The sequence below is a fragment of the Bubalus kerabau genome, chromosome 4 (genome assembly GCF_029407905.1).
Source record: "Bubalus kerabau isolate K-KA32 ecotype Philippines breed swamp buffalo chromosome 4, PCC_UOA_SB_1v2, whole genome shotgun sequence".
NCBI classification, from domain to species: domain Eukaryota; kingdom Metazoa; phylum Chordata; class Mammalia; order Artiodactyla; family Bovidae; genus Bubalus; species Bubalus kerabau.
The window spans coordinates 9,586,316-9,603,088 of record NC_073627.1 but is presented as its reverse complement, the minus strand read 5'-3'; the positions used below and the strand labels follow the sequence as shown (position 1 = coordinate 9,603,088).

At 44.9% G+C, this 16,773-nt stretch overlaps 1 protein-coding gene across 1 annotated transcript in view; it reads right to left on the bottom strand.

Annotated features, from left to right (window-relative positions):
* Positions 1-16,773, bottom strand: part of SEC14L1 (SEC14 like lipid binding 1) — a 49,618-nt gene that overhangs the window by 15,410 nt on the left and 17,435 nt on the right. The window contains exons 3-4 of the mRNA XM_055575238.1: positions 1,349-1,498; positions 1,096-1,227 (exon numbers count right to left, since the gene is read on the bottom strand). Coding sequence (XP_055431213.1) covers positions 1,096-1,227; positions 1,349-1,498 — 282 coding nt within the window. The remainder of the gene's footprint in view (positions 1-1,095; positions 1,228-1,348; positions 1,499-16,773) is intronic.

Here is a 16,773-nt window from a genome sequence, read left to right as displayed (position 1 = left end):
AATTACAGAGAGGTTCAGAATTATGAAAAGGCTCAAATAATATTTTTAAAATATTCTAAAAATGACTATTAAAAGGAGAGCTTTATCTTCATGCTTGGTAGTATCATTCATTTATTCACCATATTTACCGAGTAGTGTTCTCTATCACAAACAAAACCAAGATCCCTGCCTTGTGAGGGTTACAGTCTAGCAGAAGAAGACTGGCAGTTGGCCATAAACACAATAGGTAAGAAGTTACGCCAATGCTGGAAGAGAAGCACTATGGGAAACAGCAAAATTGGCAGCAGGGTTAAAAGGACTGGAGGGCAGTTCACAGAATTAAACAGGGCGCTCAGGGCTGGCTTCGTCGAAAGGCAGACCTGAGTGAAGCCCGCAGGAGGCAAGGATGGGCTTTGAGCGGAGGTCTGGGGGCAGAGGGAGCAGAGAGACCAGGGGCCCTTTGGGAAGCACACCGACGTGATCAGAGGCCGTGAGACGGTGGGCAGGCCTGTGCACGAGGCAGCCAGGACACACAGGGGAGAGGAAGAGAAAATGCAGGACCTCGTGAGCCACCATGAGGCTTGTGGGTTTTTCCTCTGAGTGAACTGCAGACACTGCAGAGCTCTGAGCCCTGAGAAAGCATGACATGATCTGACAGACTTTAAACGGATCACTCTGGATTCAGTGTCAAAGATACACTATAGGAAGGTGAGGGAGGAAGCGAGAGACCTACTGGGTTATTCCAATACTCTGGTCAGAGAAGTTCTTGCTCTGGGTGGTGAGCAGGGAAGACGGGAGGCAGATAAATGCACTCAGATCCAATCTCAGAGGGACACACATTTCAAAAGTGTTAGCGTGGGCCAGAAACGACATGGCGTATTCATATTAAAGAACAAACCAGGGCATCACTTGGCCACCTTAACTGCTGCAACAATGTAGTCCATCCTGCAGGACACCCCAGCTGCCACCCTGCTGATCCCACGCATTAGAATCCAGTAACTGTGTGTGACGGAGAACTGCCCTCTCAGACAAAGACACGCGCTGCCTACCGCGAGGCCCAAGGGCTCTCGGAAGGCCACGCCACACCTCGCACCTCCGCCCGGTGCAGCTACTCACGCTGTAGCAGCAGTGTTCATTGATGATGACCCGATTAGAAAACGTTTCATTATGGGCCTCAATGTGCAAAGTGCGTTCCCGAGAGTTCAGTGAGTTTTTCTGGATAAAATAAACGTAATCAACTCCTGCAATCTTCAAAACAGAAAGAAAAAAGGGTTAATGAATAACACCCAACTGCAACCAACAGAAGCAATAAGCACAAATTCATTTTGGTTTTGGGGGGATTGCCTTTTAAGGTGTCCTTTCCAGTTACCTTTTTCAGCAGTCGAGGAGCATCTATATCCAGTTTGCAGCGCCTTTCTATAACGTGAATAGCCCCATCTTCACTCCTGAATTCATTCACGGTGTCACTGTCCACAAACATTGGAATCAAAGGACACGTAGGGAACCTCCTTTCATAGGCCTGTGAATACAATTTTGAAAAAAAGGAATTGAACAAAGATACAGCCTGGCAGTCTGGCATTGATGGTCTCCCTGGAATAAAGGCATCTCTTCATACACACCAACAGTTACATCACAGCTACCTTCATCTTTACACCTTAAACTTTCATTATTTGAAAAAAGAAAGACATTCTGTGTGCATGGATTGGAAGACTCAACACAGTAAAGATATCAATTCTCCCCATATGGATAGAGAGGTTTAGCATAATTCCTTTAAAATCCCAGCAAGATTTTCTTTTGCAGCTTATGGACAAGAGTACTTTAAAACTTACACCGAATGGCGATAGAACGAAAATAGCTAAAGCAATTTTGGAAAAGAAGACTATGTTGGGAAGCACCCCTTCCCATCTCAGTATGAACGCTCGCTATGCGGCTACAGGAATCCAGACTGTGTGCACAGGTGGAGGGAAAGACACAGAGCTCCGTGGGTGGATCAGGGAGCCACAAACTGACCCACACAAATGTGCCCCCAACTGGTGTTCCGCCAACAAAGCTGCTAAAGCAATTCAATGGAAGAAGGATGGCCTTTTCACAAGTACTATTGGAGAAATTACATATCCATAGAGAAAAAAAAGGAACCTGATGAACCCCATACTTATAAAAACTATCTCAAAATGGATTATGAACTTAAATATGTTTGTAATGTAGTTTTAAAAATTTATTTTTTGACTGCACCATGCAGCTTGTAGGATCTGAGTTCCAGGACGGGGATCAAACGTGAAACGTGGGCCCTTGGTAGAGGAAGCACAGAGTCACTGGACCACCAGGGAAGTCCCTGTAACATTCTTGAAACGACAAACTTGCAGAAATGGAGAGCAGGTTAGCGGTGCCGGGGACGAGAGGGGAGCGAGTGTGACCGTAACAGTGCAGCAGGAGGGCCCTTGGGAGACGCTCTGTCTTTTGACTGTATTGTGTTGATATCCTGGATGTGATGCTGAACCACAGTCTCTTTGGATGTTACTGTCGGGGGGAAAAATGAGTCAAGAGCCTGTGGAATCGCTCCATAGTATTTCCTGGGAATAATATGCTATTAATATCCTATAAGTCTATCATTATTTCAAAATACAAAAACTTAAAGAAGATTTGCTATATAATTTGTCCAAACTTTTAGAAAATGCACACAGGCACCAGATTTGGTTTGCTCCATAGCCACCCGTGAGCATTACTGATCTAAGATAACTGAAAAAAATAAAATAAAATAAAGATAACTGAAGCCGTCCAGTGGCTCGCAGGTGTGGGTGAGCAGGAAACCACAGGACATGGTGGGGAGAAGACACCTGAGAGAGGAAGCCCAGAGCTCGCCTCTCAGCTCTGCTCCCCGTAAGGACAGGCACCAAGGTGACCGACATGCCACTCCCCTCTGAGGCTGCAGGAGAAACAGGACAAGGGGAACCGAGACATCCCATCTGGAAACTAATGACAACCAAGCACAGATCTGAGGAAGAAACTTATGGTGCTGAAAAGATTAATCAGTGCGGAGGTGGCACACACTGCCCTGACTTTACCTCTAAAAGAGTGGCAGCAGTTTCAGAGCACTATCATGCTAAAAAGTCGGTCTTCCTGGGGAAGTTCCACAGGCGGTCACAAGAGACCCCGTGAAACACCAGAGCAACTGGGCAGCTCCTCCACCCAGGATGCTCATGACCGTTTCATTTCAAGTGACTCAGTTTTCTGTATGTGTCTCATCTTCTCTCCATCACATTATCAAGTTTCCCCAATCTGAAACATGAATGCCGCACTCCTCCTGTCCACCTTATTTAAAAGGCACCAAGCCAGGCAACATGCGACGGAGGGGAAGAGGAAGCAGACAGTTCAGGAAATGGAGTCAGGGAAACACACAAGTGTCCTAAGAATAGGCAAGCGCTCTAAGGGCGCAAGGAGAAAAGAGTAAACAGCTTGGAGGGGTGGAGGCTACGGAAGGCTTCAAGGGAGAGGAGGAATAACACTGGGCCTCAGTGGAAAGGTCTGTGCGTGGTCAGTGATGAGGGGAGAGCATTTTCAGGACAGAGAACCCAGGAGTGAGACTCTAAGGAAACCTTGGGGTGAGCGGGGACCCACAGCTAGCAGAGGAGGGAACCGGCGACCTGCACTCTGACACTGACTGCCACGCTCCTGCTCAGAACCAACCATGTGGCCAGGCCCCCAGGGCGGGTGCATATGTGTGTGTTTGTGTGTGTGTGTGTGATGGGGGGGACCAGGACCAACAGAAGGCCCTGCCTTCCTGGAGCTGCCCTCCTCGTGGGAAAGGAGGGGATGCCACCATGTGACTAGATGGTCTGGAAGGGAGGCAGAACTCACGTGGTGACCAACTGTATTTGCTTTTTAAATGTTTTTACTTTGGGACCTGAAAATACATTCTTCATACTTATCTACTCCCCTTCATTCAAATATATTCTGAATCCCGTTAACTGCTAGCATGGGATATAAATCACAGGAAAATTCTCTTCATGCCTTTTATAATAAACAACATTTAAAAAGTTTATTCAACTGCTGAGATCATACCTCAGATAATTTAGGCCTCAATGAGGCCCTAAAATTTGTTAGTATTAGGCACTGCACACACAATTCTAGAAAAAAAAAAAAATGCTGGGTATCCTTTGTTCTACACACTGACATTGTCTAAACTGACTTCTAAATTTTCCTACATTAAAAAAAAAAAAAGGCTTTGTACATTCCAGCACTATGACATGTCAAGAAACTGAGATTACAAGGGCTTCAAAAAAAACACAATTCTTCTTAAGTGACATAAAGGGTAGAGTAAGTCCTTGGCAAGAAGCAACCTAAACTCAGCCCTCTACCACTTAAGTACCTATTATATCATTTGCAAAATACCCACAACATCCTTTAAATTCCTGAAATAGAGTGGTCAGCATAAGGCATTACCCACACAGGCTAGCCCTGAATTTAAAAGAGAAAAAACTTTCCATTCCCTGTAAATCTATCCCTCCACATAGACGCGTATGCGCCGAGACATTCATTTTCACCTCGGTGTGCCCCAACCAGCTGGTATTTGAGGTATCCAGGCTAAAGAGTCACTAGCACAGGGGTCGGCATGTTCCTCTCCAAGGCTCAGCCCGTGTGGAAAGTGGTTAGTAAGCATCTGGCCTCCTCCCTCCACTTGGCTACAGGGCAGAGACCAAGTCCTACTTCTCTTTGATTATCCAGAAGAAGGACCTGACTCACTCTCTGAAACAGAGTCACTGTTCAACAAACATTTTTTGAAATATGGAATAAAAGCTTCCTAAATAAATCAATGAATCCAGCTTTGTGTTTCTGTGCTCACGTACCCTGGCTTATCTTTAGGAGATATGTGAGGCGATTGAATTTTGTGTACTGTTAGCACAGAAAACTAACTTTCTAGAGGATTAAGGGAAAGGAAGACTGAAAGAAGTTGACAAAACTTTAGTCTCTGAAATTGCTCAGGCTATCAGCAGTATTCTTGCCTGGGAAATCCTGTGGACAGAGGAGCCTAGCGGACTACGGTCCATGGGGTGGCAACGAGTAGGACACGACTTAGTGACTACACCACCACCACCGCCACCCTAGTTTTCAGCACAAACCAAAACCTATAAAGTTTCTGAAGCCTCTGAAAATCAGAAGCATTCTAATTGTATTAAAATATTTTATTAAAAGCATTTACGTTCTAGCTCTATCTGGAAGGGCCTAGAAGATATGACACCTCAGCTGCAACAAGCAAACTTGGCATCCAGTTCCTATTTTCCAAATACCACTCCCTACTAAAAAGGAAGCTGTGCTCCTTGGAGAAAAGGCTGATTACAAGTCTGGAGCAAATAAAGGTCAAGGTGAGTCTGAAGCATTTCTTAGCAGAAATCAAGAAAGTGCTCAATGACTGATGGGGAACCAGCCCGAATGGGTTCCCCTTGTCAATCCCCGGATAACTGGAGCACCAGAAAGAAAAAAGGCGATAAACCATTATAAACCATAGAGAAATACTCAAGAAAAATGGGCAGGAAAGGAAATTTAACAGAAAAAGATCATCCAATAATCACAGAAGGAATGACATAATTAGAAAAACCACATTCTGCAACCATCAATTTATAATAACTGATTCAAGCAAGGATCATCAAGGGATGCTACAGAAAGGGAGTTGCTGGAAGACAGCACAGCCTCAAATTATGATCCTGCTAGTTATGAGTGACAAAGGCACAACAGAACCACTATCATGGAAAGATCCAGGAGACATCACCTTCACCATGCCTGGGGACAACCTGACAATCTGCTGGACGCGATGGAAGCACACACAAGCTTGAGTCTTCGTGATGCAAACGGCGAACTAAAGCTAATCAAGAGGAACAACCAGACCAACCCAACTTATGGAATATTCTGCAAAACAACCAGCCCAGACCTTCACAAAAGAAAAACTGTCAATTTCCCCGGTGAGCCCAGTGGTTAAGACTCCGTCCTCCAATGCAGGGGGTGTGGGGTCAATCTCTGGTCAGGGAACCAATGTCCCATACACCATGGGAGTGGCCAAAAATTTGAAAAAAGAAAAACTGTCAATGTCTTGATAAACAAAGAAAGTAGAGGAGTGTCTAGAATTAAGACAACTGAAGAGACAGGATTATCGAATGCAATGCTGCCCTGGCTCCTGGACTGGAATAAACATAGCTCTAGAAAATAGTTAAGGAAATGTGACTGTATTAAGTAGTATTAATTGCATATTAAGTAGTATTAATTGCATATTAAGTAGTAGTATTCTATCAGTGTCCGATTTCTCAGTTGTGATAATGACAGTTACATAGGACAACATCTATTCTTCAGTATTTAGGGCCAAAGTGTTAAGATATACACAGCTTACTTTCAAGTGGTTCTACGGGGAAAAAAAGGTGTATGTGTGGGAAGGAACAAAATAAAACAAACATGTTAGTTTAGGTGAAATGTGTACAGGTACTCACTACACTTTATCAACTTTTTTAATAGAAATTTTTCAAAACAGAAAGTTGGGAAAAATATTAATAGGGAAAATTCACACGAAAACCAACGGTGCCTCTGCACATAACTGATTAAGTGCAACATGGTCACACTTACCCGTGAAACTGTTTACGAGGTCAGGTGCGCCCACAGCCCCGTCCAGGCAGAGGCCAGGTGTGCAGTCCAGGGGGCCCTCCTCACGGGGCCGCCTGCCCCGGCGGCTTGCTGTCGCTCGGAGGTGAGACACAGGCCCAGGGAACTCAAGCTTCTGGTTTCTAAATCCCGATTTTACGAAGTGACCCTATTTTTAAAACCCTGTTTGGGACAAAGAGCCCACACTTGCAGGCCTTCCATTTTATTTCTGCAGGAGGAAATCTCCAGAAGTGAGGAAGAACCCCACGTTTCAACCACCACCAGGTTCCAATCACTTCATCAGAAAGAAGAGCCAAGGGAACTTTCAAATGCCTTTTTTTTTTTTTTTTGCCAATTATCTGCAGTACTATCAAGTCATTTCCTAATCACACTCAATATTTATCTAACACAAAAACCAAGAAAGGCTGAAGGAAAGTAACTCTTCCAGAAGTAATTGCTTCAGAGGGAGAGGCATGTTCTTTGATGTTTCCTCTTAAAAGGAAAAATTACTTTTGGAAGAAAAATAACCACTGCAGTCATTTGCTGGCTCTCTCTAACACCGCGGTCGTTCCGTCGGTGAAGGCAGCCCTACGGCCTTTTCCACTCTCCTCCGGGAGGAGGGCCGCTTCTCGGTGACAGCTCCCTCCTACCTTCCGACGCCCACCCTTCCTCTTTCAAAAGGGATTTCTGAGCCTGCAATTTGGGAGCTTGGCAACAGTACTTTGAGTTTTTAACCAACCTCTGAATGCAACTGTGACATAACTAAAAGCTAGTACTGTGCTAAAGACAACCATATTTCAGAGAAGACATTTCAACCTGTGAAGTAATAGCTTAACACTGCGTTCTGCCAGGAAAACCCATCCGAAAGAAATTCCATTTAAAGAACCCACCTTTAAATTCAACTGTCCATACCCAATTTAGCCAACAAGCTAAGCCAGCTCTTTTCCATGGAGAAACTTGGCTATCCTATGGCACCAGACAGGACCTTCATAAACAGGTCAGGTTTACACTGGAAGAATCAGTGAGTGAAAAAGTTAACTGTGGCTTTAGACTCTCTTAGAAATTGAAGTCATGAAGTGAACTGTTAGTTGCTCAGCTGTGTCTAACTCTATGCAACCCCGTGGACTGTAGCACACCAGGCTCCTCTGTCCATGGGATTTTCTGAGCAAGAATACTGGAAGTGGGTTGCCATTTCCTACTCTAGGGGATATTCTCGACCCAGGGATTGAACCCAGGTTGCTGGTGCTCAAAAAAATATACAACCCATCAAGAAAATGCGACAAATTGACCCAAGGCCCTCAGAGTTCTATTTCTATTAATCCTGCCTCTCAAATTACACACATGTGAAGAGGGCCTGTATATGCAGCCCTATGCCAAGGTTCTAGAGAACACACGAGTGGGAGACACAGGAACATGTGCCTGTATACAGGCAGCAGGGGGCCCCCAAGGAAAGGTAAGCAACGCGGGGTGGGCTGAACGACAACGCCCTGGCCGGGTGGCTCCAGAGGCTTCGTGGAGCCAGTAGTCTGCAGGGGGTCTTGAAGGGTGGGCAGCTTTAGAGAAGCAACCTGCAGAGAAGGGAACATTCCCGGTTGGGGGGAACAGGAGTAGAACCAAAAGTCAGCCAAGCTGGATGAGCCTGTGGCTGAAACTCAAACAAAAATGACCATCTAAGCCAACTGCAGATATGAAAGTGGCAACGACCCAGGGGACCCAGGGGCCCTGCGCGGTCACAACTCAGCCCCGCGTGGGGCTCACACTCCACCTCGAAACTGAGGCTCCAAATCAGATGCTATTTGTGAATAACCGCTCATACTTAACAAGTCAGTAACAAAACCAGAATCTGTGGATATCTGTGCCCTTTGAAGGAAAAGTTATAATTCAGTTAGTCATAACATATACTTCATTCATACAATTACTTACTGACAACCCAATCAGATTATCTATCTTCAAAGCAGTACAAGACTAGCAAACAAACCATGCTAAAATGGCACACACAACTGTATTAGGTAAGTTCTGTATTTATCCCAAAGTCAATTCCCTCCATTCCCAGTCTTCAGATGGATCAATATATCAAGTCATAACAACAGGATTGGAACCTGCTAGTAAGATCAAACAAGAAAACATAATGAACATACTAAAACTAAAACGATACATATAAAAATTTAATCTGCCCCAAGCCATTTCCCTCTCAGTTCAGTTTAGTTCAGTCGCTCAGTTGTATCTGACTCTTTGCAACCCCATGAATTGCAGCATGCCAGGCCTCCCTGTCCATCACCAACTCCCAGAGTTCACCCACATCATGTGCATCAAGTCGGTGATGCTATCCAGCCATCTCATCCTCTGTCGTCCCCTTCTTCTCCTGACCCCAATCCCTCCGAGCATCAGGGTCTTTTCCAATGAGTCAACTCTTCGCATGAGGTGGCCAAAGTATTGGAGTTTCAGCCTTAGCATCAGTCCTTCCAATGAACACCCAGGACTGGTCTCCTTTAGGACGGACTGGTTGGATCTCCTTGCAGTCCAAGGGACTCTCAAGAGTCTTCTCCAACACCACAGTTCAAAAGTGTTAATTCTTCGGCGCTCAGCTTTCTTCACAGTCCAATTCTCACATCCACATATGACCACTGGAAAAACCATAGCCTTGACTAGATGAACCTTTGTTGGCAAAGTAATATCTCTGTTTTTTAATATGCTATCTAGGTTGGTCATAACTTTCCTTCCAAGGAGTAAGCGTCTTTTAATTTCATGGCTTCAGTCACCATCTGCAGTGATTCTGGAGCCCAGAAAAATAAAGTCTGACACTGTTTCCACTGTTTCCCCTCTATTTCCCATGAAGTGATGGGACCGGATGCCATGATCTTCGTTTTCTGAATGTTGAGCTTTAAGCCAACTTTTTCACTCTCTTTCACTTTCATCAAGAGGCTTTTTAGTTCCTCTTCACTTTCTGCCATAACGGTGGTGTCATCTGCATATCTGAGATTATGGATATATCTCCCGGTAATCTTGATTCCAGCTTTTGCTTCTTCTAGCCCAGTGTTTCTCATGATGTACCCTGCATGTAAGTTAAATAAGCAGGGTGACAATATACAGCCTCGACATACTCCTTTTCCTGTTTGGAACCAGTCTGTTGTTCCATGTCCAGTTCTAACTGTTGCTTCCTGACCTGCATATTTCCCTCTAAGATCAAACATATCTGAAGCTTAAATTATGAATTCATCTTACACAACCTCAGATTCCATGATCCCAATAACACACTTTTTCCAGAGGTAGTATTTAGTCTGAGAAAGACTTTAGTTCAACCCATGGTGCCATAGGTCTAAGGAAAGGGCATTTAAGAGACTCATGCAACCCAACAAAGGAGGTTGATTTCTTTGCTAGAGCCACACACTGAAATGTGTGACGACTGCGGAAGGCACAATTATGGCTCAAAGAACAGATGGTGAGAGCACAGCTCACACACAGAATGCACCAAAATGCTCGCAACTACAAATATTTTAGACAATTTTTTTTAAAACCAGGAACACATCCTTTTCTCCCAACACCTACCCTCACAGTTAGCACACAATGATTTAACCGGCTCTGTTTACTTTTGATGAAGGAGCCATTTCATCGTTATCACTCTACGCAACAGAGGGGGACAGGCAGGCCCTGGAAGACACGCCGAGGGACTTTGCATCAACACGTCACAGTTCTTTTACTCACATCTGCTCCTTTGCTCCAAGAGTTCTGAACATGAAATGCTTTTGTTAAAGGATAAGAACTTTTGTTAACACACTTTAACAGACTGACAGAGCTACTAGATTTTCAAATAAAACTCAAAGGATAATCAGTATGCTTGACTAACTGCATCTTGCGCGTGTTAATTCAGATTAGAAAACTATGGCCCATACTTGTCCAAACTGCTTCGTGTTTCTGAAAGATCTCAAGACTGACGTTTCAGACAACAGCCTGGGGGCTCCATACCTCCAGAGGTTATTGTCGTGAAAGCCGCCGTGCGCAGCATTTCTGCTGGGCATCTGGAGCCATCTGTCCTTAGAGCACTGCTGCTTGGTGCACAATGCCAGAGGTTCCCAAATCTGGGTTCCTGGCACCCTTGGAATCTCGGCTTTCTCACGGTGCCCGAGGCCAAAGGAAATACCTCTTATTAGATTATGGGGTCCAAACAACTTAAAAAGCATTTGGGTCTTAATAACTTAGTAACCATTTGAAAAATAATACGCTTCTTAAGTTTAAGGAGAAAACGTTTTTGCTTCAGTCCTAAATAGCGAGAGTGATCTGAGGATGCGTGTGCACTCCTCTCAGACTCCCGCTGCCGCTGCTCTGAGTTCCTGCTGCACACAATGCACAGCAACCACCACAACCCCAGCCGCACAGAGATGCAACATCGAAGGAAGTGCAGTGTGATCCCGAAACCGTGAACTACCCTGAACCAAGAGTTTGCAGTGTTTGTGAAATGTGGAGTATCACAGTGCTTCCTCAAAAACTGAAACTGTCCTATAGCCCGGGTGCTCTGGGGTGCCTCAGAACACACTTTGGGAACTGTGGCTCCAAGGGCTCTAAATTTTATTCATTCGTTCACAAATTCCTCTGCCTATAAATACATTATTCAAAATACAAACAGGGACTTCTTTGGTGGTCCAGTGGTTAAGAAATCACCTTGCAATGCAAGGGGACAAGGGTTCGACCCCTGATCAGGGAACTAAGATCCCATATGTGGCAGAGCAACTAAGCCCACGCGCCACGACCACCGAGCCTGTGGCCACAATGAGCGCCCAGGTGCCACAGCTAAGACCCAAGGCAGCCAAATAATTCAGTAAGTGTGTTTTAAAAATGAAAACAAACGAGCTTCAATCCAACTGATCACCCTCTACTATCAAACTTTCCATCAAATACAAAAGGTCCAGTGCTCAAGCTAAATTTCCAACTTCTGCATAAAGGCCTTCAAAAATCTAAGACGGGTGAGCAAACTTTTCTCATAAGTAAAGGGCCAAACAGTAAATATTTTCAGCTTTCTGGGCCAGACAGTCTCTGTGACAAATATTCAACTCTGCCTTTTGAGGACAGAAGCAGCCATAGACAATATGTGAACAACCCGAATAGAGCTCGGTTCCAATAAAAGTGTATTTATAGAGACTGAAATCTGAATTTCAGATACTTTTCACAAGCCATGAAACAGTCTAGAATTTTTCCCAATCGCTAAAAACTATAAAGACCTATTTTAGCTGGTGTACAAAAACAGACACTGGGAAAACTGATGCTGGGAAAGACTGAAGGCAGGAGGAGAAGGGGACGACAGAGGATAAGACGGTTGGATGGCATCATCGATGCAATGGACATGAGTTAGAGTTATCTCCGGGAGTTGGTGATGGACAGGGAAGCCTGGCGTGCTGCAGTCCATGGGGTCGCAGAGAGTCAGACACGACTGAGCGACTGAACTGAACAAAAACAGACAGCAGGCTGTCGTGTGCCCACTCCTGATCTAAGTGATTAACTGTAACGGGTTCCATATAATTATTTTCCCACAAAAACGCAAGAGTTATTTTAAATGCCAACCAGTCGAAACAGTGAAAGATAAAAATTCAAAATAAAACAGAAAGGATCATAAGGCCAATGGACTATCACTTGTACTTAACAGCTCTCTGTTATACAAGGGGGTCTCAACAAATGCATTTCTCACTTACACACACAAATCTGACTATGTACATTTAACCCAAGAAAGAAGTGGGGAGGAGAGGAGAGCACGAATGTGAATAAGGAGGGTAACCCCCACCGTTCTACTCAATGAACAGATGCACTCTAGAGCCACCCCTTCTATAATCTGCAGCCACCAACCACATGTGGCTATTTAAATTTAATTAAATATTAAAGAACATTAAAATTCACTCCCTCAGTCTCACTAGCCACATTTCAAGTTCAAGAAGTTGCTCTGATCTTGGCTGACTCACAATGCTAACTTCACTACGGTGATGGTCTCACAGGTACACACATGTCAAAACTCATCCAAGTATATATCTTTAAGAGATATAGTTTATATTTGTCATTTACATCTCAATAAAGTGGGGGAAAACAATAAAAACATAAATGCATATAGTTTAAAGGGCAGGCCAACTCTGGGAAGCATTTCTAATAGTGACCAGTATTTCCTGATAAAGAAGCTTGATTTGCCATCATCAGCACAGCAGGAAAACTCAAGGTTAAGTGAGAAGGAAAGCAGCACCATGGCACTATTCATAATTGCCAAAAACAGGAAGCAACCAAGATGTCCTACGAAAGGTGAATGGATAAACAGTCTGTGCGTGGTACATCCACACGATGGAGTCTTATTCAGCAATAAAGTGAGATGAACTATCGAGCCACAAAAAGAGGTGGGAGAAACTTAAATGATTACAGCTTTGAAAGAAGCTTATGTGAAAAGGCTGCAGACTGTATGATACCAGCTCTCTGATAAACAGAAAAGGCAACACTACTGAGAGAATAAAAAGACCAAGGGCTGCCAAGTGTTGGGGAGAGAAGGTAGGGAGGAAGGGTGGGGCACAAAGGAGTTTTAGGGCAGAGAAACCACTCCGAGGACACTGTCCTGGTGGATATGGGATGTTAGACATTTGTCAAAACCCAAAGGCCTGTAAAACACACAGTGAATCCTAATGGAGATGATGGATTATAGTTAATAAACATACAAACCAATGAAAGAAACACACCACACAAGATGTTAATACAGGGGAAGCTGTAGAGGGGTATATAGAAATCCCATACTACCTGCTCAATTTTCTGTAATGTAAACCTAAAACTGCTCTAAAAATTATAATCTATTAAATATAAAGAAAAAAAGGAGTCAAGTAACACCCTGTTCAAAGGTAATAGCCTATTAACTACCTGAGCTATTGGAAAATTAAAAAGTTCTTCTAAGAAGAACCTAGAGAAATTCGTAACATCCTTTACTCAACATTCTCTCCCACAACAGACACTGCAGAGCAGGCACCCGGGATGCAGGAGGGAAAGACCAGGGCCGTCCCCACCAAGAGCTCTCACGAAGCGGGCAACAAGGCAGGGGCAGCACCCCCAGCACCGCTTGCCCGGGGGAGCCTGCACAGCCACATGGCAAGCGGGTTCACAAAGGTTAAAGCACGTACTAGGCAGGCTCTTGCTACAAAATGAGCTTCTCCCCGCTTTAAAATGAGGAAACAGAGGTTGAGAGAAGTCCAGTCCCGGAATCCGAACCCAGAGCAGCGTCACGTCTCAGGGGATGGGCCCTGGGAGAGAAGACCCAGCTCCAGTCCAACAGAGGGCCTTGGGAAGCTTACTCGGCATTGTTGAGTAATTCATCTTCTTCATCTTCAATTTCATCTTAGTTTCTTCATTTTTGATGTGCAGAATTGTAGAAGATTAAGAAAAAGAAAACGGAAGAGTGTTTGGCAGCCCTGACAAAGAGTACATACAATACTCAAAAAGAGAGGAAAAAGGTGCCTGATCACTAAGCAAAGACACTGCCACCCACGGTCCAGGAACTGATTTAGCTTGGCACAGAAAGAGGAAGAGAATCTAATGTGAATGGCTTAAAAAAAAAAAAAAATTCACCCTCAAAATCCTTGCTCACCAGGCTAAAATGACAATTTTATCTTCCATGGCCCTAAAAACACAAGATGTAAATAACATGAGACTTGGCTGGGAACCATTATAAGTTTATAATTAGCCCACTAAAAAAAAAAGGAACCAGGTGTGAATAGTATCATAGAGGTCTCCTTCTATAAGGAAAAAGAAAAAGTCAACAGAAATAAAGATAGAAATGATACCACTTCAACTTAGGGATTGAGAGTGAAATATTCCCTCTGTAGTGTGAAGAAAATACAAGAAACATATTGATTTAGTTATATAACTCGTTAATTCTACACTAAACTCAGTTGCTAGAAGCAGATATGGCCCTGAAGATTAACATGATCAAAGCCGAAAGAGACCTTTCATAAAATGAGTGGGGGGAGAAGGACTGCTGAGGAAACAAGATGTTCCCTGAAAGGTTTTGGTTGCAGGGAGCCCTGAATCGGGCTTAACGCTAATGGTAGTAACATGTTCCACAGAATGAAGAGACACAATACACTTGGATGGGAAAGAACTCCCGTCAGGAAACCAGTGGCTCAGCTCTCATCTCGGCCTGAATGAATGGAAACATTAGACTATTCCTACAGCCCTGGAGAGACACCTACTGTTTCAAGGACAAAGCCCTTGCCGCTGGGCAACCTTGTACAACTCTACCCAAGTGCCCCAGCATGCATGGCCTCAAACTGTTTTTAAACTCACAGCTCCTAGCAACTTCCGAGCCATTCCCTGCCCCCAGCCCGCCACCCAACTGTTGTTACTGGCCTCAGCTAGCCCGCAGCGTCCTTTCCCTCCCTGCCTCCAGCACTATCACTTCAGGACCAGACACCAACCAGGGAGCCAGAAGGCAGAGCCGACGGAGAGCCTGGGCTCATGTGTCAGCAGGCCCTGATTTGAATCTCAGTGGTACCACCTACAAGCGCCAGCCTTCTGTTACAGAAAAGAGGAAGATGGGCTGCATGCCACCAAAGATGGAGCACGAGGGGGAAGCTTACTGCCTGGCTGGGAACCGGGTCAGCACAGATCAGGCAGGAGGGAGAAGGAGGCTGGGGGAGGAGGACTGGGGAGGAACCTCAAAGCAAAGGATGCAACCTGGCTTTGTCCAAAGTCAGAAAAGCCCAGGGTCCGCGGCTGTCCTGCTGACAAGCGAGATCCGGGTTTGTGTGGACGTGAGCCAAGCTGCAGGTGGTCTGGGCGTGTGTGCGGCCACGCAGAACCCTGGCACCTGCACCACGGACAGTGGGCAAGGCAGTCAGGTCACCTGGCAAGCAGTTTAAATCTCAGTTTCCTCTTTGTAAAGTGGAATAAAAGAAGCGCCTACCTCTAAAGTTGTTAAGTCCCAGTTGTAAGTCCTGGGGATGTAATATCCGGCATGGTGACTTTACTTAACGACACTGTATTGTACATTTGAAAGTTGCTAAGAGATCTTAAAAGTTATCACAAGGGAAAAAAATGTGTAACTGTGAGGTTATGGATGTCAACTTTTATGGTAATCATTTCTCAAGGAACATAAAGTATTATACTGCACACCTTAAACAAACACTAAGGGCTTCCCACAATGCAAAAGACATAAGAGACACAGGTTCAATCCTTAGGTCGGAATGATCTCCTGGAGAAGGAAATGGCAACCCACTCCAGTATTCATGCTTGGGAAATCCCACGGACAGAGGAGCCTGGCAGGCTACAATCTATAGGATCGCAAAGAGTCGGACATGACTGAAGTGACCTCACACACACACACACACACACACACACACACACAATGTTAAACGTCAATTACATCTCAACAAAGGGGGCAGAGTGGGGAGAAGAGCCTACCCACATAAGTGTGAGCCGTGAATGAGGCAGCAGCACACTGAACCCATACATGCTCATCCTCAATCCTGCATCTATTAGATGTTCTTTAAGTGTTTCTTATACGGTGGTTCAGCTCTGGGACCCCCGGGGGCCTAGCAACCAGATCTCCCCAATGGGCTGTATGTACACTGGGTTCAGCTGCCCACGTGGTGCCCAAGGCCCTGCGCAGAGGCCTGCCCTACCACTCCCCTCCAGGAGATAAGAGACCCCTGAAGGCAGAACTTGTTTGGAAACTGCTTCCCATCCCTCTATAGCTCCAGCCCTACTTTGCCTCTGGTTATAACAGAAGCAGAAGATATTAAGAAGAGATGGCAAGAATACACAGAAGAACTGTACCAAAAAGATCTTCACAACCCAGATAATCACGATGGTGTGATCACTGACCTAGAGCCAGACATCCTGGAATGTGAAGTCAAGTGGGCCTTAGAAAGCATCTCTACGAACAAAGCTAGTGGAGGTGATGGAATTCCAGTTGAGCTATTTCAAATCCTGAAAGATGATGCTGTGCAAGTGTTGCACTCAATACGTCAGCAAATGTGGAAAACTTAGCAGTGGCCACAGGATTGGAAAAGGTCAGTTTTCATTCCAATCCCTAAGAAAGGCAATGCCAAAGAATGCTCAAACTACCGCACAATTGCACTCATCTCACATGCTAGTAAAGTAATGCTCAAAATTCTCCAAGCCAGGCTTCAGCAATATGTGAACCGTGAACTTCCTGATGTTCAA